The sequence below is a fragment of the Vulpes vulpes genome, chromosome 3 (genome assembly GCF_048418805.1).
Source record: "Vulpes vulpes isolate BD-2025 chromosome 3, VulVul3, whole genome shotgun sequence".
Taxonomy (NCBI): domain Eukaryota; kingdom Metazoa; phylum Chordata; class Mammalia; order Carnivora; family Canidae; genus Vulpes; species Vulpes vulpes.
This window is the reverse complement of record NC_132782.1, coordinates 7951165-7977047: the sequence shown is the minus strand read 5'-3', so window position 1 is coordinate 7977047 and position 25883 is coordinate 7951165. Positions and strand designations below refer to the sequence as shown.

Here is a 25883-nt window from a genome sequence, read left to right as displayed (position 1 = left end):
TCATAAAATATTATGTACATTAATAAAAGTTATCTCTATTGAATTTATTATCACCTTTTCCTTGGGCTATTTCCTCTCCCTCTCCCAAAGGTAAATGCTTCCTAACATTAAAGGGAATATTGTATATAATTCAGGTGAACAAAAACGAGTAAGATTTTTATAGTTTCCAAACACATTCTCTGCATTTGATAAATGTCCATTGCTCTTTATTTTGACTGGCTCTCAGATTTATGTAAAATTCTCTTACTTGGTTTTCAATTTGAATGTTCAGCCAAAACTAAATTCTTTGGGAATATTACATTTTATAAAATCTTAACTTCTTGAAAACATAACCAAGTCCAAACAATACAATGTTTTCTTGTGCAAGCTTTATCCAAAATAATCAAAGGTGAACTCTTGTATCTTTATTCATATAATATAAAACCACTGCAGTGGCTTATCACAAAGGAATATGTAATTAGAAAGTCAAAGCAACATAATCACTAATCTACTTGTGAAAGGCTGAGGAGAAAAATCAGGGGGAGGCTAATCAGAATTAAAAGTTGTCTTCCATATACATATTCTCTTTATTAAGTTTTGTTTATACATATATGTTAGCTACAGGCAAATATTATCACGAGAAATTGTATGTTATAAAAAATAGTACATCTGCAATTTTTAATAAAATTTCCATCAAAGCCCATAGTTTCATTGGAGCATATAAAACTAAGCAAAAAAAAGTTCCTGGGAATTGCCAAATTCCTTCCTATACGTGGATGTAGATAAAGTGGGATGGTCACACCTAACCTGACAGGTACTCTTTTTCCATTTCCTTTTAAAAGAGAATTTATAGAGTAATACAGGATATCCATTTGTTCTGTGTTTTTGTAGATTCTATTTTTGTCTATTTGGCATCCATTAATCACAGGACTACGTGTGGTAACTACATTTTCCTATTTTTGATATTATTGATGATCTGGCATTTGGAGCCTTACAGTCTCAGGGAGAGATTACCCCTTTCAGGGCTAGCTAAATCCCAAAGATAACTAACAACTTGCCTACAAATATATTTTTCATATACAAACCAACTAATCCCAAATCTATACCACAACTTTCTCCTCATCTAACTCACACAACCAAACCAATAGTTCTCCTGCCCTAAATTATCCCAGGGCCAGGCACCAGACAACCAGAGACGTCTATAGCCCAACACCATTATTTAAACTAGGCAATTCTAAACTGTTTACCTGCTTTGCCTTGCCTTGCCTTTCCATATAATGGCTCTGGCCTGAACTTTTTCTTGCTTCTGTCTTCTATCATCTGATCAAAAGCTAGCACTTCCCCTTGACCCTACCATGGCATAGAGCAAGTCCCTCTTCAGAGACTTGTTAGTATAACATGGCTTTTTGGAGCCTCTCCTGTGTTATTTTTGCATAACTAAAACTTCCTACCTTTGGCCCACACCTCCCTATGCCCTCTTCTCCACATCCCCTAGCAACTACTCTTCTATTCTCTGCTTCTATGTATTTGACTATCTTAGATTCCACATATAAATGAGATCATGCAGTATTTGTCTTTCCATGTCTGGCTTATTTCACTCAGTATTATGTCCTCCTCAATTGTTTCTGAGTATTCAATTATTACTTCTAAAAATCAAATGGTCTCTAACTCTCCTGCCTAATCACTTACTGTGAAATGTTAGACAGATTAAGATCCATCTGTTCTTATCTTATTGTAACCTCACTGTCGTTTCAAATTGTGTTCTGAAAAGTTCCCCAAATCTTTAATGTATAAATTTTATGTTGTTTAGTTTGTGTGTTTATTTTGTCATTGAAGAATGGTCGCTAAGGATGGAAATTTTTGTTTTCCTCTGCTTCTCCTTTCTCCTCTTATGGCCACACCTGACTGATTATCTCATAAAAGGCTACAGAATACTGAACTACTGATGTCATAAGATAATCTGAATTATCTTTGAGTCTTATTTATTTGTGCTGATCTTATTCTCCCTTTTTCGTGGATCGTTTACAGAAAGACATTATTATCAAAACAGGGCAAAATGTTTCTTAAGCCCATGATTGGCACATTTTACTATACCTTCCTATGTAAGTGGAATCCTTGCTGCATTTCTTAAAAGGCAGAAAAGCTACTTGTTTTCCTTCTTCATTCTTATCTAATAGGAAGGCTGCCATAAAGGTAAGTAACGTATGTTAATCAATTAAAATTTTAGATGCATTAAAATATATGAACCATTCATGTATTAATGTTTGCATTAAAATTCAATTGCATTTTGTGAAGTGCTCTTGCTTCTTGCTTTCTAAATATGCAGGTACTTTTTGAGATAAATGTAAATATGTGTTTATGAAGTATTGAAACATAATCACCAAACTATTGTCTTATAGAACAACTGCAACTCAATAAACTTTTGAAGCCTTTTCATTCCCGTTTCAAGATATTTTCTGAACCAAAATAAACACCAGGAAAGTATATTTTTCCAAGAAAAATTGATTCTAATGTCAAAAGTTTTGATGTAACTTGAAAGTTAGATGGTAGAATTCATTCCAAAATATTTGACCTACTTGAAATCAAGAGAGCTACGGAGCTAACTAGATCCTTTCCCTGAGATACATCACTGTCCTACGGAATCAAAGATATAAGCCCTTTTTTAATCGGATCACGCAACCATTTCTAAAGATCCTGGGAGAAATCTGTTTAGCTAAGAAAGCCATATAATCCAGGAGTCCTAGTCTAAAATAGATAATGAATTTTAAGTATGTAAAAAGAAGTGGAATAATATTTTTAAATCATAAAAGAAAATAAGTGAAATTATAAGCTACTTGAAGTAATTCTATGAAAGGTTCATCTTTTTTAAAGCTGGATTCAAGGTTGACCCAGCATGTTTTAAATGGGCATACCAGGGTACCTGGGTGGCTCAGTGGTTGAGCATCTGTCTTTGGCTCAGGTCGTGATCCCAGGGTCCTGTGGGAGCCTGCTTCTCCCTCTGCCTATCTCCGATCTCTCTCTGTGTCTCTCATGAATAAATAAATAAAATATTTTTTAAATAAATAAATAAATTGACACACCACAGATAGAATTTCCTGAATTATGAGAAAGCTTCACTGATCTTTTAAATGGACAAAGTTGATATTAAATTCATCATTCTGCATTCTTGTCCTCATAAAGATTTGACAAAATATTATATTACAGAAATGGTCTGTACTGTAAATTCCAGTTCCTTTCATTAGATTGGCACTAGTATCTAAACAGTTTCTAATATCAAGCTATGAGATAGCTTGAACTTAAGCTCAAGATTTGTTGTTGTTTAGCTCTTATGATAACCATTTATAATGGATATTTATGTTAAAGACTAAATAGAAAGTACTAGCTTACAATCCCAAGATAAATGTAAAACAATTACTGTTGTAGAACTATTTACCGAATTATTTGATTTAAAGTAAATTAACCCTAATCTCAGTTCTTAAAAACTAATTATATTTTTCAAGCCACATAAACATAAAAAGAATTATTAAATCAGAGAGTTATTAGCACAGTCCAAATTATCATGTTTTATTTAAGTAACAACATATAGGAAGGCCTAAAATTTTTACTTTTGTCAGGTTTGTCATCTATCAGGGTCCTCAGGTAATTCTTCAACATGGTTTTGGTGACATGAAAGGTCCTGGATGGTTCAAATAAGAATAACAGTCTCTTCTTAAGGAGTGATAAAGATGAAAGTTCTGTACAAGAGAATCACCCTAATGCAACAAATAAAACCTGACTGCCTATCATAAACTAATAATCAGTAAGGCTGAGAAAAAGAATAAGACACTGAAACATTTTATGAATTAGACCTTTCTGAACTTCAGTCTAATTTTTTTTTATTTTAAAGAATATCTGTGGTTTTGAAGAAGTAGGGGTATGATTTCATTCAAAGATGACCCAAAATTTTCATGGCCAAAATGGTATCTAGTATGGATCTACAATGAAGGGGTTGGAGTTTCATATCTTCACTGTACAAAGGAGTCCTGTATAAAAAAAGATAAGCTAGTAACTATAAGCAGCATTTCAGTAATAATCTGAATAAAGGAACAAATTGAAGAATTTTCCAAATAGTTCAACGTTCTTCTGAACTGTGATTAAAAAAAAAAAAAAAAACTTCATATAGAAACACTACCTAAAGTTGGAAATGGAATACAGAAGAAAGTGTTAGCAAAATGTTGCCAATTGTCAACATTTTAAAAATACCTGTGAGGTTTCTAGTGCAAATAAAAACTGGTTATATAATCTTTCTGGAAGGAATTTTGGCAATATTTATACATAGCCTCAAAAATTGGCCTAATAGCTCCTTGAAGAAATGACCCATTCCAGGGCTGAGGCAGAAAAAATAAAAGAGGACCCTGGAAAATCTTAATGCCAGACACTAAGGAAGTGCTCAAAAAAGAATGAAAGCATGTTGAAAGGATAAGAGCCAGTTGACGGAGCTCCTAATGTCCAAAGATGAAAACTTTTGAGCAAGAAAATTGGAATTGAGATGGCCCACAGAATAAAATAAATATCTCTGAGTCCATACTGAAATAAGCAATTGAATGAATAAAAGGAGAATAAGTGACAGCTCGTTCCTACAGAAAAATCCGACTTTCTGCATGCAGAAAGAATGAAACAGAAAATCACCAATATGCAAATACCACAGTAATAAATAAGTAAAAGCAGGAAATAGTCAATGAAGAATGCTAAAATTTGTGGACAAAAGGCTGAGGAATAACAGGACATTTGCCATAGTCTTCAAGTATCTCCCCCAAGATATCCATTATTACAAAGGGGAGATTATTAATTTTACAGTAGAAAACCCATCAGACACCTCAGTAGTCAAGGTTAACATCCCCAAAAAGACATCATCTATCTCCTGCTATAACTCACTGAGAAGGAAACATCTCTTTAGTGGTATTCTTGGCAATAAATGCATAACCCCAACCCCATTATGAGAACCTCACAAACATAAATGGAGAGATAGTCTACAAAAAAAATAGCCCTGTACCCTTCAAGAGTTGCCAAAGTTATGAAAAATAGAGAAATACTGAATGATTCACAAATTGGAGATGATTAAATAGACATGATATCTAACACACAAAATGGGATCCTGGAACAGAAAAAATGACAAGAGTCCTTTGACACTCTAATAAATACTGTGGTTTATTTAGTAGAATTGTACTAATTATGTTCATCTCCTTTTGATTATTAACTATAATTATGTAAGATGTTAATATTATGGCAAAGTGAATGAAAAGTACATGGGAACACTTTGTACTATTTTTGCAATTATTGTGTAAGTGCAAAATTTATCTCAAAATAAAAAGCTAAAAAAATAACAAAATTAATGTTTTCTTTTGTATTTACTTTTCTATGTTTTCTTACCTACTCTAAAAATAAGTATTAATTTTAGAATTAGGAAAAATGTATTTTATTAAGTTTACCAGATTATATTATTGGCTTGTATAATATTACTGTCAAATGGATATATTAAAGTATTAAATAAGCATTATTAAATAAATAATTCATTATTGAATTAACTATGCATATTGGGTATAAAAATATTTGGTGCAATTATTTGCAATCAAAGGAGAATATTATTCCAATACTCATAACAATGATAGCTACCATTTTTGAGTAATTACTCCGAACAGTATAACTCATATGTAAATATGTATAATAATTACGCACTTTATGTATGTACATAATATGTACACAATTGAATGTGTATACATATTATGTACATACATACATAATTATGTACATAATTTATTGATTCTCATGAGCCTGCGAGGTAGATATTATTATTGTTATCATTCCTATTTTATAGGTAAGAAAAGTGAGGCTTTGAACAGCTGGGAAATTTGCCAAAGCTGGCATACATACTTAATTGAAACAGTTGGAACTGTCTGACTCCAAAGTTTAAGCTCTTGACAACTGATGCCTACTAGTGTTGCTGCTTAGTATATTATCCACTATATGTTTAAGAAGGATTTGTATGCACTTGGCTGTCTTAGAGAGCAGCACAAAATTATGTGAAATTGATTCCACTTTTAAGAATCTAGCACTCTGGGGATCCCTGGATGGCTCAGCGTTTGGCGCCTGCCTGCGGCCCAGGACGTGATCCTGGAGTCCTGGGATCAAGTCCTACATCAGGCTTCCTGAATGGAGCCTGCTTCTCCTCTGTCTGTGTCTCTCCCTCTCTTTCTCTCTCTCTGTTCTGTGTCTCTCATGAATAAATAAATAAAATCTTTTAAAAAAGGAATCTAGCACTCTAAGAAAACAAGTTATATGTATGTGTATTTATATGTGAGTAAAGGTAATTTTATATACACATATAAATTGCAAAATGATACTAATATGTAATAAATGCCAAATGAGCAAAATGAGTAGTAAGCATTTTGTAATTCATTATGATTTATAAAAAATAGTTCTCTTTATTTTTTTTGCAAGATTTGGTCTTCTAGCATTCCCACAGCTAAGATAAGTCAGACATACTATAAGTTTTCAGCTAATTTTTTAAAGTAAATATTCTCAAACTTCAGTGCACATAAGAATAAATTAGAGCATTTTTATATTTCTTGTTTATTGGGACCACCTCCTTGATATTCAAGGCTTCAATGACTAAGGTCCAGAACTTACATTTTTAATGAGCCCTCCAGATGATTCTCATGCAGGTGTTTCTTGAGTTTAAAGTTTCAATAACAGGGACCCCTGGGTGGCGCAGCGGTTTGGCGCCTGCCTTTGGCCCAGGGCGCGATCCTGGAGACCCAGGATCGAATCCCACGTCAGGCTCCCGGTGCATGGAGCCTGCTTCTCCCTCTGCCTGTGTCTCTGCCTCTCTCTCTCTCTCTCTGTGACTATCATAAATAAATAAAAAAATTTTAAAAAATAAAAAATAAAGTTTCAATAACAATCCCTTCATTTAAGAGAAAAAATATATCTTCTGGAAGTGCTCTGTAATATTATATAATATCAGATTTCTTGGAAGGCATTTATATCATAACATTATTCATTAATAAAACAAGAAGTACATGGTATGCACTTAAATAACAAATTATATTATATATTAAGTCTATGTCTTGATGTCTACATGTTTTTCCATTTTTTAACCACAATCTTGTTTCTGCGCAAATCCAAAGAGTTTGGATAGGCTTATTCCAAGAGCAGCTTAAATACCAACAGAAAATCACCTCTGTACTAACGTAAGGAACAGAATGAATCTAACAATAATGAAATGTGCTTCAGCAGCAGAGCTATGTTTTCACTCCATCTGGTAGTTGTTATATACCTAACTACTTTCTATGGCACTTGCTTTCTGGAATGTGCCTGGATAAGACTATGTTATCATCTTTGATATCAAAGCCACATTAACAAAAAAAAAGTCATTAGGAAGCAATCACTTTCTCTAAAATCTTGGTTTCTCAGAATAAGCAAGAAGAAGCATAGGTACAAATAAGTGTTGGAGGCACTCCAGCAACCTAACACATTCAATATGCAATGAGAAAATTCTTCTTAAGAAAAAACTTGTTTATGAGATCCTTGTGCATAATTTTCATGATGAATGATCAAGTCTTGATACTGATGTATCAACTTTATCACTAAGTCAAAACCATACCAAGTCCTTGGCTATAATACATTCTCACTCTATCCCACTCAATCCCGTAGTTTAATCTCTATTTCCATCCTCTTAGAAGACTTCTGGAGTCCTGAACTATTTGGAAATGGCCTACGCTTAACATAGGGACTTGTATGTAAATGGTATCCAGAATTTTTTGTGTCATCCTTGATATAGTACTTAGGAGATATAGTACATAGAAGTCCTCACTAAAAAAAATAAAACTACAAAACATTGCCATAAGAAATTATTTAAGATGTAAATACATAGAGAGACAGTCCATATATATGTTTAGGAAGACTCAATATTGCCAAGATGGCAATTCTCCCCAAGTTGATCTGTAAGTTTAAAATAATCTGTATCAAAATCTTTGCAAGGTTTTTATAGAAATCAATAAATAGATCCTAAAATTCATATGGAAATGCAGAGGACCTAAAATTGCCAAACAATTTAGAAAAATAAGAACAAAGATGAACATTTTACTATAAAACTCCAATAATCAAGACAATGGGGTATTAGGGTAAGGAAATGCACATGGATAAACAGAATAGAACTCAGAGCCCAGAAAAAATAACCTTCTACTGATAGTTACTTTCAACAAAGCTGCCAAGAAAACACAATGGAAAAGGTGGCCTTTTCCACAAAAGGTGCTTGGGCAATTAGCTATCTACATGCAAAGAATTTAGATTCTAATCTCACACCATACACAAAAATTAATTCAAAATGGATCATTGAACTACATGTATGAACAGAAACTATAAAACACCTAGGAAAAAACATACAATAAAAAGATCTTTGTAAGCGCGGTTTAGGCAGAGTTCTTAGATTCAATACCAAAACCAAAATCAATAAAAGAAAAAACATAAATTGCACTTTGTCAAAATTAAAAACTTTTGTATTCTAAAAGTCACCATTAAGAAAGTTAAGACAAGGGCATCCCTGGGTGGCTCAGGGGTTTAGCGCCTGACTTCGGCCCAGGGCGTGGTCCTTGAGTCCCCGGATCGAGTCCCATGTCAGGCTCCCTGCATGGAGCCCGCTTCTCCCTCTCCCTGTGTCCTGCCTCTCTCTCTCTCTCTCTCTCTCTCTCTCTCTCTCTCTGTGTGTGTGTGTGTGTGTGTGTGTGTGTGTCTCATGAATAAATAAATAAAATCTTAAAAAAAAAAAAAGTTAAGACAAGACCAGACAGTGAGAGAACATTTGCAAATCATATTTCTGACAAGGAAGTTGTATCCAATACATATATATAAAAGAAAACTCTTATAAGTCAAGAAGACAACAAATAACCAATTTGAAAATGAACAAAATATTTTAATAGACATTTCATCAAAGAAGATACACAAATGGCTAACAAGCACATAAAACGATATTCAACACCATTAGTGCTGTAGACTGAGTGTTTCTGTTTCCCCAAAATTTGTATATTGGAACCTAACCCTCAAAGCCTTGGTATAATAAGGTAGGGCCTTTGGGAGATGATTAGGTCTTTAATAAAAGAGGCCCCAGAGAGCTCCCCTCCCCCTGTGCCATGTGAGAACAAAGCTGAAAGATGGTCATCTATATAAACCAGGAATAGGCTCTCACCAGATACCAAATCTGCTGTTCCTTGATCTTGGACTTCGTAGCCTCCGGAACTGTGCAAAATACAGTTTTGCTTTTAATAAACCACCCAGTCTAGGGATTTTGTTATAGTAACCAAAATGGACTAAGACAATTAGTCATTATGAAAATGCAAATCAAATCACAACAGCATATCACTTCGTACTCATTAGAATGACTAGTCAAAAAGACAGACAATATCAAGTGTTGACAAAAATGTGGAGAAGCCAAACCCTTATATTATGATACAGCTGGTACATATAAAATGGCACAACCTCACTGAAAAAGAGTCTCACAATTTCTTTGAACATTATAAATAAACTCATTATATGATCCAATAATTCCACTCATGGGACTCCACCCAAGAGAAATGTAAATATATGTCTACACGGAGACACACAGCATGAAAATTTATAGCATCATCATTTATAATAGCCAAAAGTTACAAACTATACAAACGACCAAACTCTCAATAAGCAAAATGTCTGTCATCCATACAATGTAATACTCCCCAGTAATAAAAAGGAACAAACTTCTGATACATGCTACAACATGAATGAATGTCAACAATGGTTCACTTCAGTGAAGACAGCCAGATGCAAAAGACTGCCTACTGCAATTCCACTTATATTAAATGTGCAGAGAAGCCAAATCTACAAAGGCAAAAGGCAAATCAGCAAAATGTAGACTAATTATTGCATAGGGTCAGAAGTGGATGTTAACTACACATGGGCTAGAAGAAGCTTTGGGGGATGATAAGATGTTCTAAAATGGATTGCAGTGATGGTTGGTCAGCTCTGTGAATTTATTGACTATCACTGAATTGTGCACTTAGAATGGGAGCATTTATGATATATAAATTACATGTATGTATATATTATGATATGTAAAAAAAATCTCCTTAAGCATCATAAGATCTAAGAAGAAACATACTTTGAAAATCACTATAAATGATTGATAATGAATAGATGTTTTCTTTGGAGTTTGACTTATTATAAACTATAGTAACATAATAACTATATGAGGTTAAACCATCAATGACCTTAAGTGTTGATAACACAAAGTGAGGTATAATGGGGAAAAAAAAGTATTTTTCTAGAAATTTAGTTGTTTTGAATTTTTATGTTAAATTTTAAAGTATATTATGAGAAAGTTCAGAAAAATGATTTGAAGAAAATAACAATTTGACCCAAGTTAAATAGTTCTCTTCCTCTCTTGTACTTAGGGTATGCTATCTACTCTCTTAACTCATCTTTGAAGATAAATTCCAAAAGACCCCTAGGTCTGCAAATAGATTATGGAAACCTTGACCAACCTCAGCATTGTCTTGACAAAAAGGATAATTTTATATTAGAGACTATCTAGGGTGTGTATATGTGTATATATGTGGGGGGGTGTTGTAAATTTTCATGAATATTCTATTTTCCCTCTTCTTGATTTTTTTAAGATTTTATTTATTTATTCATGAGAGACACAGAGAGAGGCAGAGGGAGAAGTAGGCTCCATGCAGGGAGCCAGATGTGGGACTCGAACCCGGGAACCCGGGATTGATCATGCCTGAGCCAAAGGCAGGCCCTCAACCACTGAGTCACCTAAGCATCCCTCCCTCTTCTTGATTTATATAAATATGACTTACATAAGAGTTGTTTGGACACCTGGGTGGCTCAGCGGTTGAGCACCTGCCTTTGGCTCAGGGCATGATCCCAGGGTCCTGGGATCAAGTCCTGCATCAGGCTCCCTACAGGGAGCCTTCTTCTCCCTCTGGCTATGTCTCTGCCTCTCTCTGTGTCTCTCATGAATAAATAAATAAAATCTTTACAAAAAAAAAAAAAAAGAATTGCATGGATCCTCAACTTTTTCTCTGTTAGTGATAATGATTAAACAATAACTTATCTTTTTTTTGCAATTTTTAAGTAAAATTCAACATTTTGCAAGATACAATTCAGTATTATTCACAGTGTTTATACAAACATCACCACTATGTAACTCCAAAATATTTCCATCACTCAAAAAAGAAACCAGTAGATGTGAACAATCACTCTCCAATTTTGTCCCAGACCCTGGCAACCGCTAATCTACTTTAGTCTCTAAGGATTTGCCTCTTCTGAACTTTTCATATAAATGGAATCATGCAATATGTGGCCTGCAGTGCCTTACATTTTATAACGTCCTATATCATAGCGCTTTTGCTTTTGAAGATGTAGATGAGAAAGCCCATTTTATAATGGTCTTCCTTTTTTTAATTGACTCTGATTAAAAAGAAAAGAGTTGCTTTTTAATTAGATACAATATTCTCAAATCCTAACTCAGTATTTATTAGCTATGTGAACCTGGGTAACTTACTCAATTTTCTCAGGCCCAGTTTCTTATCTGTAAGGCTGGATAACATTAGCAACCTTTCAGGATTATCATGAACACTAGAGATGTCTGTGCTTAGTGTGAACTTGAGCAGTATCTATTAGTACTGAGCAGTATCTATTAAACAAATCATAAAGATTGTCTAATTACCATCATGATTTTAATCTGGCACTCAGATATTTACTCTATGCTAGAAGAGGGACTATACAAAGGTGGAAAGTATCAAGAGATTTGGACTCTAGGCCATGCTCTGCCATTAAATAGTATAAGCAGAATGCCCTTAAATACATCTTCTCATCTCTCTGGTGCCCAGTTTCACCATGTGTGAGTTAAGGAATTAGTCCAAAATATGCAATTGAACTCTATAGTCCTTTTCCGACTAAAACATTTATGGTTCCATCAAATAGATGCATTAAATACTAGTTATTGCCTTATTCTAAATACAAACAACATACCCCCAAGGAGTATCTGAAACAACTCTTTTAAGTGGGATATATATTAGAATTTTAACTTATATTTATCTAAAAATAAATAAAACTTAACTAATATTACCATACAGATTGAAAGTGGTATCTTCATAGAAAGTCAAATAATCAAATGTCATGTACCCTGGGTATGAGAAAGGAAGGCTGGATTTCTCTACACAGAAGTGTTGAGACTGGCATCCATTTCCCCATTCACCTGAAGCATCGCTCTAGGTGCTATAGTCCATGTCCAGTTTAGACTTCTGAAGCAACCATCATCTCAAGGTTAGAAAGAAATGCCTTAGAGGTGTGATTATTTTTTTGGCCATGCTCACTGACTCTATGTGAGTTCCAGACCTTTGTCCAGACCTTTTTCCAGATATTTTCTATTTCTCCATCAAAAACTATCTCACTTCCTCATCTGACCTCAACACTGTCATAAACTTAATACTTGTAGGCTTTAGACCCTACCACTCATTAGCAGCTTTGACATTCTGTACATATATTTAATTCTATAGTCACTCACCATTGTAGAGTGATAATTCAAATTATAAGGGGGGAAATGAGAATTGATTTCTTATACTGCATCTTGCTCTCTATGTATTAGCATGAGAGTATGTTTTCTTTAAATTAGTATTATAATCTAAATTTCAATTCATGTAAAATAAAAAAAACAATATTATGTAGTCAACCTAGGTATTATTTTTGTTACTTGGACATTTTAGTCCCATTTCTCTTTCCCTAATTTAATAATATGGAGGTTCTTCATAACTTTTTTTCACAAAGCAATAAACTGGGCCATTTGGAAATCCAGAATTCACATTTTAAAAGGTGCTATATTCCCCCATCTACTATATACCAACAAAGTACCTTTAAAAAGTGATCTTCAGTTCCATACCTCAGGACAGTTTCATAAGCAAGTTAAATTTAAAATAAATTCCCTTTAGGACATCAGAATTTCAGAAGGGATCCAACATGGAACCCCTACAATATCATCCAAAATAAATGGCATGAGATAAAAAATTTGTAGTAAAAATATTCTCTTAGGAGTCTCTTCCATGCTAGTAATTTAAAGATTGTCAGGTTACTACTAGAAGCCAACTCAACACCGAAAGTGAAATACATGAAGTCCTATGCGATATCCTAAATTCCTGCCTTCATACTTTCAAAAGATTGGTTCTATCTTTACTAAAGTGATATCACTATCATTAGTATTACATATAGTCTCCGTATCTACCTGTGTCAAACAGCTTATAACAGTGATTAAATATTTGAGGAGAAAACAGTAGATTTTCTCAAAAAGTTAAATTAAGCTCTAGCTCTAGACTAGCTAGATTGTGAGCCCCATGTGGGCAGGGTTTTTGTTCATCTTGTTCATTGCTATATTTCCAGCCTCAAGAATATGTTTGGCCAACAACAGGCTTTTAATAAATGAAAGAATCTTCTATCACAGCTTGATCTATAGCTTCCGACAAAACAGGTGCTATCAAAGCCAGACTGCATTCTGGGCCTAGAAGAACTGAATATCCTAACCCTTAGAGTGACAAGAACCTCTAAAATGCAAAGATGCCCTGCTCAACAAAAGAGCATTATCTTTAAAGCTCCCTGGGGAGGACTGAGAAAAAAGGAAATATGTCAGGACCTCCTCCTTCACTCACACCCTTAAAATGTATTTTATATACAATAAATGAAGGCAAACCTGGGAGACTTAAAAGGAATCTTTTTCTCCCTTTCCTCCCTATTAGCAGCTAACTTTTATTGAGAACTTACTAAATGACAGATACTTCACACAGGTTATTTGATTCAGTCCTTACAAAACCCAAGAGATATGTACCATTCCCTTCCCATTTTTCAGTTGAAGAAAGTAAAGCTTACCACTTCCCTGAGATAAATAAATAGCTGGGACCTACTAGACTATGTTTTTAAATACTATGCCATATTGCCTCTTACATAATTATTTGCAAAGTCATCTGATTAATTTTCTAAAACAGAATCCAAAGCCATTTCTTCCTTTCTCTTCCAAGTATAAAAACTCCAGTCCAGGATCTGATTATGATAAGCCTGATTAATAATGTAATGTAAAAAAAAATAGTGCTTTTTTTTTCTGAACTAGTTTCAGGAGACCTATATTCTAGTCCTGGCTTCAATACTGTGTGACCCTAGACATGTTATTCCAGTTCCCTGTGCCTCAAGTTCTCATTTTTAAAATTTAAATTAATAAAACCTGTTTTACTTAACATGATTGTTTTAAAAACTAAAAAAAAAAAATGTATAAAAGCAATTGGAGAAGGTGAAAATACTATATAAGTATAAAATTAGACCAGTAATTCAGCATATTTTCTAGTCTCTCAAGTTTATTTTTCATATAATGAACTGCTGGCATGATCTTTTTTTTTTTTTTGTCATTAAACTATGCAACTTTGTAACTATTCTGTACAAGCCATTATACACATAAAATGCAATCTTTGACTCTTCAAAAATTCCCACCAGATTGATTATTAATCTCCTTTTCTGGTCAAATTTGTATTTTCTCTATTCTCTTAAGCTACATGCTGATTACCCCTCTAGCCCAATAATGTTGTCCCCTTCTAAATTTCTCCAGTTGATCCTCATTTCATCCCAAGCCCTTTAAGTGTTACCTACAAGTGACAGCTCATATGCCACATCAAACTGACTTCAGCCTGCTTTTCTAGGACAACTTCCAAACCCCTTTCCTCTAAAAAAAAAAAGAAAAGGTTTTTTTCCCTATATCTCAACCTTTTCTGAATCTCCATCCATCAATTCCTATGCATAGTCCCTTCCTTTTATTCAAAGAAGGATGATTCTCTGATATGCTTTCCATCCTTCATTCTGAATACCCACAGGATCCTAATTTATGTATCTATTCAAGTTTGGGAAGATAGATAAATCTTTTACTCTCATTTTTACAAAACAAATCTACTTTGATCCCTAAAGGAATGTCTCTACTTTTAAGCAGACAGACTAATTGATATGCTTCTTCTTTTTTCCCCCTCACTGCCCCTGCTCTTCATTTAGGCTCCATTCCTGGTGGTGATGCCTGCATCCTTCCCATCCTCCTGCTCCCTCCCGGCCCAAATCTAGCGTCCTGAGGAGAACTGAGCATGCTCAGTAGCCACAGCCAATTCCGGGATGCAAACTGGCATCTTTTGCAGATTTTGAGCCCAGCAGGAGAGGTAAGGCCCTAAAAATACAGTGGCCCGGCATTTGCCCACTCCCCCTGAGGTATCATTTGATGTAAAGATGTGTTCAAAGCCTAGGAATGGACTTGGAAATGGACAGCTTGCTGCCAGTCCCTAGCCTGCAAGGTGGGTCACCAACCTGAGTAACAGACAGCTGAGAACAGCCCCTCTTTCTGATTTGGTGCAGGGAGGAGATGTCTGCTGCTCTGAGCTATGATAGTGCTGATAGATGGCTGAAAGCTTGCATTTGGCATCTCTGTTGCGTCAAGAAAATACTGTTGTTGTTGTTGTTTTCTTTTTTTCCTTGAACACAGCAACATCAGCTGCTCCCGGCTGAGAAAGATGTTGCCTGAAGAGCTACAAAGTCTGTGAGCCAGCCAGAGAGATTGTGGAGAGGATAAGCAAACCAACTACTTACCCAAGAATTAGATCGAGGGAGGTGTCTGAAGACCCAGAAATAAACAGGCTTTTTCTAAATGACAACTCAGGAGCCTTTCATATATTCAAAGCTGAATTGTCTGCTGGTCAATGCACACCTCCTTTATATGTGAACTATGACACATTTCCTTTTAAGAGAGACTGACAGAGAACACACACACACACACACACACACACACACACACAATCCTCCTGTTCTCCTTTCCCCTGGTTTCTGCAGACTAAATCTCTAGAGCTGCAACAGCAGCAGATTCCCTTACCTCACTGCCAGGGGGATGAGGCATAGGGAGAAAATTTAGCATGAATGGAATATGATTTTTAAAAAGGGGAGAGGGGGTTTCTTTGCAGGGTCTTCAGCCTCCACTGAACAGCCTGAGAAACACAGAGGCAGAAACAAGCAGGACGAGAGACACACAGCTGCCCCTGCTGCTAAAACCCGGCCATCTCCTCCAACAGCAGCAAACATGAGACATTTCATCACCATAGTGCATCCATATTGAGAAGAGGGGGGGAAAATCATGTGCTTTGCGTTATGCATTTCAGTCACCCGAGATGGGAGGAGACCCCTGTCCATATGCCGAGGGAGCCATCCACCACCCCAAGCGCGATCACCCTAGCCGGCGACCGCTTGCCTGACAGGTTTCGCAGCAAACGCGGTTAATCTGTGACAGCAGGTGGTCTCTTACCGTAGGCAGCAGCGGCTCCATTTGAGCTCCCTGGTCTTTAATCTCCATGTCCTGTAATGCCTCTGGAATAAGCACCCTCCTCTGCAGTGTCTTCAGTGTCCTACACCCGGCCCGGCACTCGCTCTGCTTAGTATTCGGATCAGGTACCTCTGAAGCAGGAGGAGGTTGCACACTCCAACTCACCAGTCACATGGCTCCTACTCACTCGGGCTGCCGGCCAGGTTCTGCACTGAACGCCTCGGATCCCCGGGGCCGGGGACAGAGATCTCCCAAGCCCTGTGTCACTGCCCACACCTGGCTGCTGCTGTCAAATACAGCCTGCAAAGCCGCAAGTCTGGTGGGCGCGAAGGATCTCCCCCAAGAGCTAACTTCCCATACAGACTGGTCCAGGGTGGACTCCAACCAGCTCAGCCAGGTCTTAACAATCTGAGGCAATTCACTGCATTCCCAGAACCCCATAGGACACATTATTCAAATAAAAGGATGTTAGTAAGGGGTACTAAATGTCCTGCTCTGAGCGCAGAGGGTCTTTAAAAACAGAGGACACCAAAATTGATATGTCTTAACTGAGACTCAACTATGCATTAACAAAAATCCCATAAGTCATGGTTGACTCCATAAGAATTGGGCAGACAGGTACTTGCAATACTTTAATTATGAGAGACTTGGTAAGTCACGCACTATCACAAATAAAATACATATTTCAATGATTTCCCAACAAAAATAATAAGGGAAGAAAGTATTTTGATAGGGACACGCGGGGGCCTAATGGTTGAGCGTCTGCCTTTGGCTCAGGGCATGATCCCAGGGTCCCGGGATCGAGTCCCACATCGGGCTCCTTGCGGGGAGGCTGCTTCTCCCTCTGCCTGTCTCTCTCTCTCTCTCTCTCTCTCTCTCTCTCTCACTGTCTCATGAATAAATAAATAAAATCTTTTTTAAAAAAGAAAGTATTTTGAAAGTAGAAATTACCTGGATACTAAAGCATTTTGAAAAGACAATGAATAGCACGAGAGTAGATGAAGCATGTACCCTTCTGCCACAAAAGTCTCAACAAAAGAGGAGTACAGGATTCTCTAATCCATGAGAGAAAATGAGTCAGAGGAACTCTTTTGTGGGGAAAAGGAGTTGATAATGGTTGTTGAGTGGCCACATATTTCCTAGAACTGATTATAGATCTAGAGTATTTTAAGTATGAAGCCCATATGTCACTGAATCCCAAACAGAGTACAGAGGTTACAAATGAAAAGGGGTTGAAAGAACATGATTAAAAATTACTAAAATGGTTTATGTTAAATAAGATTTTCACCAGATTTAAAAAGCATTCATCACCAGATGTGAATATTAAATTATTTTCAGCAACACACCAAAATTTTCCACAACATTCCTCATAGGTGAAATTATTAATAACTTTAATCTGTTTATCTTCTCAATACAATTATTTATAATAAACTATTATTTTGATGATCAGAAAACATATTTTGGAAAACTATAATGATTATTTGAGTAGCAACTTTGTGTACAGCACATAGAGATGATTCCAAGGACTTAAATAACAAGGTGCTGATTGGGAATTTGCTAATTTGGGGCCCAACTTGATTTTCTACCATGGACTAATAAATAAAAGCTCCCCTTCCACTCACATGACTATAGTCATGTCACAAAAAACTATAGTTTTTATACTATACTATAGTATAGTATACTCACAAAAAACTTATTAGAAGAAAAGTGAGAACCTCTCTAGAAAGATTATTTCTATCTCACTAGGAAACCCTAGGTCATCCAGTTTATATTTGTTCAAAAAGAATTCAAATATAACTAGGAAAATATCTGAATTTGTATTCTATGAGCCAAAATAAAAATAAGATAGTGTTTTAAATTACATCTAATCAATATTTTCCTACAGTAATACATTATTAAACCATGTAGGGACTTTGCTGGAACAACTATTTCCTGAGTGTTCACTATTATACTAGAGCTACTATTTCTATCAGTATAACAGGACTTAGCCAGTTTCAACAGCAGATGTTCTACTTCTAGAGATCAAGCAAGCCCATACCACTATAGTTCTCTGATCCAAGATATTGAATGCTAGCTTAGCAAAAAGAAAAGTTGGGGAAGGAAAGTGATCCTCATTTAATCCACTACCTCTTACACTCTAAAGACTAGAATGAAGACCCATATCCTGAGAAAATATATCCACATACTAAACAAGTCCCAGTGGAGAAGATAAGTATAGAATAGATAACTTCTGGGAAAAGAAAAGCACCACTAGGGAGTGGAATTTTTACTAACAAAACCATAGACCAGATAGGTTTTACTAACAAAACCAAAACCAGATAGGCCCTTGGAAATCAACTTCTCTATTCATTTTCAAACACAGAAAGTGAAAAGAACACAGAGGTTAGGGAAGAGAAAATCCAACTTGTATGAGCAGCTTTTTTTTTCACCCCCAGCTACATACTGTCCACCTTGGAGATTCTGATATGTCCTGAGTGGAGGCTAGAAGAAGGAGCTGGGTATATACTTTCTAAAACTAGCCCCAGGTAACATCTACGTTTCTCCAAGTCCAGAGCTCTTTCCATAACAGTCAAGTTTCCTTGGATCCTAGATTAAAATTGAGGTCTTCTTCAGCCTGTTTTATTTACAAACTCAGTAAGATTTCATTAGCACAATTTGACTGCTATTGTTTCAAACCTAACTTTAAGCATTATGAAAACTGAATGCGTCCAAAGAACCAAATGTTCCAGATATTTTCCTGGAATGAGACAACAGTCTGATTTTCATTCAGTCAGTCCTACTATGTGTGAGGCACTGTGCTACTGATGCTCTTCCCTGTTATACTGATCAATATGCATGTGGAATTTTCCTCTCTGAAGAATGAAATAAAAGTAGCAATTGGCCACAAGCCAATCATGCAAAGAAGAATTACAGAAAGCACGAAACAGAAGACCCTCCTTCCTTTCCAGCTGCCCATGCAGTGGCCAATAGAAAAGGAACACAGCCACCATGGTGCGCTTCCTTCCTTGATCTGTCCTGCATCCTGGGACTTTTGCTGACCTCAAATTTTACTAATCCCCCAAGTACGCAAGTCAGCATGGAGCCAATGTCCTTTCAATTTCTACCTCCTTTTGCTATTTTAAGCCCTGGGGGTTAAGATATGCACATTAATACGGTGTTTATCTTAGAGATAATATTTTAAGTGACACATCTAATTGTATTTGAAGAAGACATTGGATTCTAAAGGTTACTGCCAACACTAGTACTTCAAGAAAACACTTTTTTGTCCTGGTACTATTGGGTTCTGGCTTAGATCTGAACGTCCTGTGCTTTGACCTTTTTTAGTACAAAAGAACTGAACTTTAGGTAGGCAACAGGATCAGAAATATATTCTGAACATTCATACTCTGTTGTTGATAATATTATTAATTCAAGATTCATATTTTTAAGTGACTATTTTTCACATACATCAATGTGTCAGAGCACTGTTCATATCATTTACTGAAGTGTTATCTCCTTTGTACTTCAATCCTTTGGGAGCTACATAAATGTTCTGAACGACCTAAAGTATCTAATGTAGATTTAATTGATTATGAATCTTTTTTTAAGATTTTTTAAAATTTATTTACTCATGAGAGACTCACAGAGAGAGAGAGAGAGAGGCAGAGACACAGGCAGAGGGAGAAGCAGGCTCCATGCAGGGACCCCGATGCAGGACTCGATCCCGGGTCTCCAGGATCAGGCCCTGGGCCGAAGGCAGCGCTAAACTGCTGAGCCACCTGGGCTGCCCTGATTTATGAATCTAAAAGTGTTTAACTGAATGTGACAAATTCAAGAAATAACCAAACTCTTATTTGACAACTTAAAAAAATGATGACATCTGACTATTTAGGAAAGGTAAGAAATGCCCACTCCCAAATGTACCTCATTGTGTAATACTAGAGTTGAAAGGTGGCAAATCTTACTTTTTACAGATGTTCTTAGCCACCAACCTGATAGCATGATTCTAGCCATCAACTATCAAAAAAGGAATATATGGAATAAATAATTAGGAAGCCCACTCCAAGTGAGGCAAATGTCCAGAAATAAGAGATCCCCCAAGTCACACTTCTCTTAGTCCATAACTGATTTTTCCCAATCCTGAAGATTGAAACAAAGACTTGATTTTTTTTCTTTGCTCCAATTTACATGGGTAACCATACAGGTATACCCAAAAAAGGCCTACTCTATAGATTGAGTACTAGAAGACAGCATCTTAACCCAATTCAGCTCAATTCAATAAACATTTGTTGGGGGGGGGAGGAATGAAATGGTGAAGGGGATCAAGAAGTACAAGCTTCCATTTATAAAATAAATAAGCCATGGGGATGTAATATACAGCATGGTGACTATAGTCAATAATATCATATTGCAAATTTGAAAGAAGTAATTCTTAAAACTTCCCAACATGAGAAAAAAATTATAACTTTGTTTAGTGTCAGTTGGTAATTAGGTTTATTGTGGTGATCGTTTTATAATGTATACAAATGTTGAATCATTATGCTGTATGCCTGAAACATGGGACACATGAATAATTATTATTTTATTGTAATTCTTCAAAACATGGTATAGAAAAAGGACAAGTTAAGGGTTATTTAGCTATAACATTAACTCTGTAATAAGTATGATGTTGATTATTTCAAGTTAGGAATAGAAATACATTCAGAACCATTTGACAGACAGTGATCAATTAGGCTTAAACGCTGATAATTGGAGACATGTAAGTGGAGGCATATATATACTTCTACCTTACATGACAAGCAAAAAAAATTAGAATTTTTTTCCACAAAAAGAAATACCCTAAATATTTTATATCTCTATAAAGGGGAGAAAAATGCTATTAGAAATTAATGATTTTGTCTTCTGGTTTACCTCTGGTTTCTGCACATATTTTTACTTAAGCACTTACAGATACTATATTCTTTCCTTCTAAATTAGGATGTCTTTGAGTATAGGGTTCATGTTTTGTTTGCTCCTATAAAACTGCTGGTACATGGTAGGTGTTCAATAGTTTATTTGTATGCTTAATTAATTAATTTTTATTGAAGTATAACTGACATACAATATTAAATATAATTATCTGAATTATCTATCTTTTTCTCTTTTTCCCCCAGACCCAAACTGGAACTCAACTAATGGAGAAAGAACACACAGCCCTTTCTCAAGGGCACACACTGGCAATTAAAGCTCCTGTTCCTTTCCAATTCTAGCCCTCCTCCATTCCAGAGAATCTTTTACTATAGACAGTCTAGTTCTTCATCTTTTCTTACAATGCTATTATTTAGAAACTGTATCCTTTGGGTTTAGGCTTCTGAAACTTAAAACTGGCTTTTTTTTTTAAGTATGCTGCATGCTCAGCATAGGGCCCAAACTCAGGAAGCCTGAGATTGAGACCTGAGCCGAGATCAAGAGTCAGACACAACCAACTGAGCCACCCAAGTGCCCCAAAATGGCTTTCCTATTGCATTATCCATTCCTAAGACATTAAATGCCAGTGACTAAATTAAGAAATATAAGGCATAAATGTAGGGGGAAGAACTTAAGATTAAAAAATGATCTTACTTCAATATTAATAAAATAGGACAAAAAATGAACAACCAAACATTGCTCTTTTATTTCTGATAAGAAAATTAATTATGTAAGTGTTTGAATTCAGTGTCTCCTCCCAAGAACACAATTATAAATCAAGAGAGATACATAAAATTTGATTTGTTCATTTAAAAGATATTTACTGGGCAGCCCCGGTGGCACAGCGGTTTAGCGCCGCCTGCAGCCCAGGGCGTGATCCTGGAGACCCAGGATCAAGTCCTATGTCAGGCTCCCTGCATGGAGCCTGTTCTCCCTCTGCCTGTGTCTCTGCGCCTCTCTCTCTCTCTCTCTCTCTCTCTCTCTCTCTCTCTCTGTCTCTATGAATAAATAAATAAAAATCTTTTAAAAAAAATAAAAATAATAAAAGATATTTACTAAATATCTCCAATGGGACTAATATTCTGCTAGACACTGAAAATCCAAAGTCCCTACCCCAAGTTGCTCATAGTCTGGAAGAGAAATAAACAATCAGACATTCTAAACAGTATGACAGATACATGAAAGAAACAGAAAGAACACGAAATTATGCAAGCAGCTCAAGTGCCCACAGATAGATGAATGGATAAAGAAGTTGTGGTGCATATATACAATGGAATATTATTCAGCCATAAAAAGGAGTGAAGTCTTGCCATTTGCAACAACAGTCTTGCCATTTGAATGGAGCTAGAAAGTATAATGCTAAGCAAAAATCAGTCAGTGAAAGAAAAATGCCATATGATTTCACTCATATATGGAGTTTAAGAAACAAAACAAATGAGCAAAGGAAAAAAGAGAGGCAAACCAAGAAAGAGATTCTTAACTATAGAGAACAAACTGAGGGTTACCAGAAGGAAGGTGGGTGGAGCGGTGGGTGAAATAGGTGATGGGGATTAAGGAGCACACTTGTGATGAAGTATGGGTGTTGTATGGAAGTGTTGAATCACTATTGTGTACACCTGAAACATGCACAAACACTGTATGTTAACTATACTGGAATTAAAATAAAAAAAAATTTTTTTTAAAGAATTAATGTATTTCTTATGACCTGAAATACTACCCAAAAATGCAGATCCTATAACTTGAGATACTTTAAGTAAGAAATTTTCCATTTACTACATCATCAATTTTTTTAAGGTTTTATTGTTTATTCATGAGAGACTGAGAAAAAGAGGCAGAGGCAGAAGGAGAAGCAGGATTCCTGTGGAGCAGGAAGCCTGATGTGGGACTCGATCCCAGGACCCCAGGACCTGAGCCACAGACATTTAACTGACTGAGCCAACCAAGCACCCTCAGTATTGGTTTAAATGAAATATTCAAATAGGTTAACAAGTCTCAAGAAAACACATACTTTGTATATAAATATTTCCTGAAGTTTATCCATGGGCTATTTACACCAAAATAATCTTCCTTGGGTGTTTCCAAAATTATTTGATTCCTAGATCCCATCTCCAAAGATTCTTATCCAGTAAACTGGGTTGAGAACAAGGAGCCTGTATTTATAGCAAGAGATTCTGATACAGATGGTCTGACACCATCTATCCCAAATTTTATTTCCAAACTTTGTTACTTTAACTATAACTCTTTTATTTAAAATGATTGGTTTAAATATCTATAATCATTTAGTAGATAATACATAGCAATATATTAGCATAGGTCTTGAGTGAAGTAACATGACATCCACCATTCAATAACACCCACCATTGTATGGAAGGGTTGAATCACCATGTTGTACACCTGAATCTAATATTACACTCTGTGTTAACTAGCTGAAATTAAAATAAAAACTTTTTAAAAACCTACCATTTATTTAGTGTTTACTACATGTCAGATACTGTGCCAACTCTTTTATATAATTATTTAATTTACTACTCATATTAATCCTGAGATACATGCATTAAACTCTTTACATATGGGAAAGCTGAAGCTGAGTGAAATTAAATAACTTGCTGAAAATCACACAGCAATTAAGCAGCAGAGTCAGAAATGCAACCCAGGCAAGGTGTCTAGGTGGCTCAATCTGTTGAGTATCTGACTCTTGATTTTGGCTCAGGTCACGGTCTCAGGTCAAGCCCTGCATGGGGCTCTGCACTCAGTGAGGAATCTGCTTGACATTCTCTCTCCCTCTCCCTCTGCATCATCATGCTATAAATGATTAAATAAGTAAATAAAATCTTGAAAGAAAGAAAGAAAGAGAAAAGAAAGAAGAAAGAAAGAAAGAAAGAAAGAAAGAAAGAAAGAAAGAAAGACAGAAAAAGAAAGAAAGAAAGGGAAAGAAAGAAAGAAAGAAAAAAGAAAGAAAGAAAGAAAGAAAGAAAGAAAGAAAGAAAGAAAGAAAGAAAGAAAGAAAGACATGCAACCCAGGCCATCTGTCTCCAAAGCCCTTACTTTTTGTATCATGCTATACTGATCTCTAATTTGTCCAAGTAGCCAGACGAAATGTTTGCTCCCAAACAAAAAGAAGATGACAACCAGTTCCAAGCTCAAAGTTGGTACTAAGGTCAGAAAATTTGAAAAGAATGAACCTGGGCAAGCCAAAAATAAAGTATTTCTATCATCAATGATGCATACAAATCCTGCTTCTTCATGTTTATTCAGAAAAGACTGAGTAGAAAACATATGATTCTATGTCTTAACAAAAAATAACTCAAGTGATAACTATTACATCAGGATGAGAAGTCCTACAGTGAGGATGCCCCTAACCAAGTACTTTAAGTGTATCCTTGGCCAAATAATATACGGTACACTTTATCCATGTTTTCCACTATCTTTTCTATAGACATGATAATTCAAAAATTTTCCATGAATTCTGCTTTAATGTCAAAGACAGTGAAATATATATCCAACTGTTATTTTCTAATTAAAAATAATTCATTCTTTAAAAATTTATGTATCAAATGTCTCTTGTATGCCATTGCGCTAGTCTTTGACTACAGCAAGAACTCTACACTTTATTTTATTTTTGAGAAAGAGAAAGCACAAACAGGAGAGGGACAGACTCAACACTGAACGTGAAGCCTGGCACAGGGCTCAATCTCACAACCTTGAGATCAAGAGTCAAGTGTTTAACCAACAGAGCTACCCAGGCGCCCCAGATCTCTACCCTTTAAAAGCTCACAGTCTAGAGGGGGTTATAGACTTGAGAATACAGCATGATATAGATCCTATAATGTAGATTATAGGAATGTTCTGTGGGAACAGAGTGGAGAAGAAAGCATTATTATCACCCTTTTTATCAAAAAATGATGAATATATCTACATGAGATATTCAAAAGGGCTTTACTATTTTATATCTACATAAGATCTATTCAAAAGGGCTTTACTAAAAAAAAGGGGGTGGGGCTTTTTAAGTGATTTAACCTTCACATTAACCTATCATGTGGACACTTTCCCCCATATTACAGATAAAATAACTGAATTCTCCCAAATCACAGAGGTAGTAAGTGGCAGGGCTGAGAATTAAGTCCAGGATTTACTGAGCTTCTTGACCACTACTCCACACTGCTTCTTACAGTGTGGAAAGCATGAGATTGGAAATCTCCATCCCTAAGTTGATCTGCAAGCATGGACAGATTATTGCCCTAGTACTTTCTTTACCTTCTTTATTGGTTAAATAAGAGGGCTGGACTAATTACAGTAAATTATGCACCTACAGAATACTGAATTAGGTAAAACTGAAGTCTCTGACTCAAATTCAAGCCTGGCAACTAACTGGTTAAAAGAGCCTAAGCAAATCACTCAACACTCCAAGCTTCAGTATCCAAACCATTTTGCATGTTATCACTAAAAACAAAACAAAACAAAAAATCCCAGGATCTCTAAATACGCCACACACTCGTAAATCTCCAAATATCAAAAAGGAAACTCTTCCAACTCCCTGCTGCTGTGTTAACTAATCCAAGCAGACAGCCTTCTCTCC

General features: G+C 35.8%; 1 protein-coding gene across 12 annotated transcripts in view; it reads right to left on the bottom strand.

Moving 5' to 3' along the window:
* SLC4A10 (solute carrier family 4 member 10) overlaps positions 1-16804 on the bottom strand; it is a 289593-nt gene extending 272789 nt beyond the window's left edge. For 11 of the 12 annotated variants that reach the window (XM_072751726.1, XM_072751733.1, XM_072751735.1 and 8 more), the window contains exon 1: positions 16364-16796. In XM_072751726.1, the coding sequence (XP_072607827.1) occupies positions 16364-16411 (48 nt within the window). In that variant the 5' untranslated portion in view covers positions 16412-16796. Of the gene's footprint in view, positions 1-16363 lie in introns of all 12 variants that reach the window. The other variant, XM_072751727.1, reaches the window with a different exon arrangement.
* Between the last annotated feature and the right edge of the window lie 9079 nt (positions 16805-25883).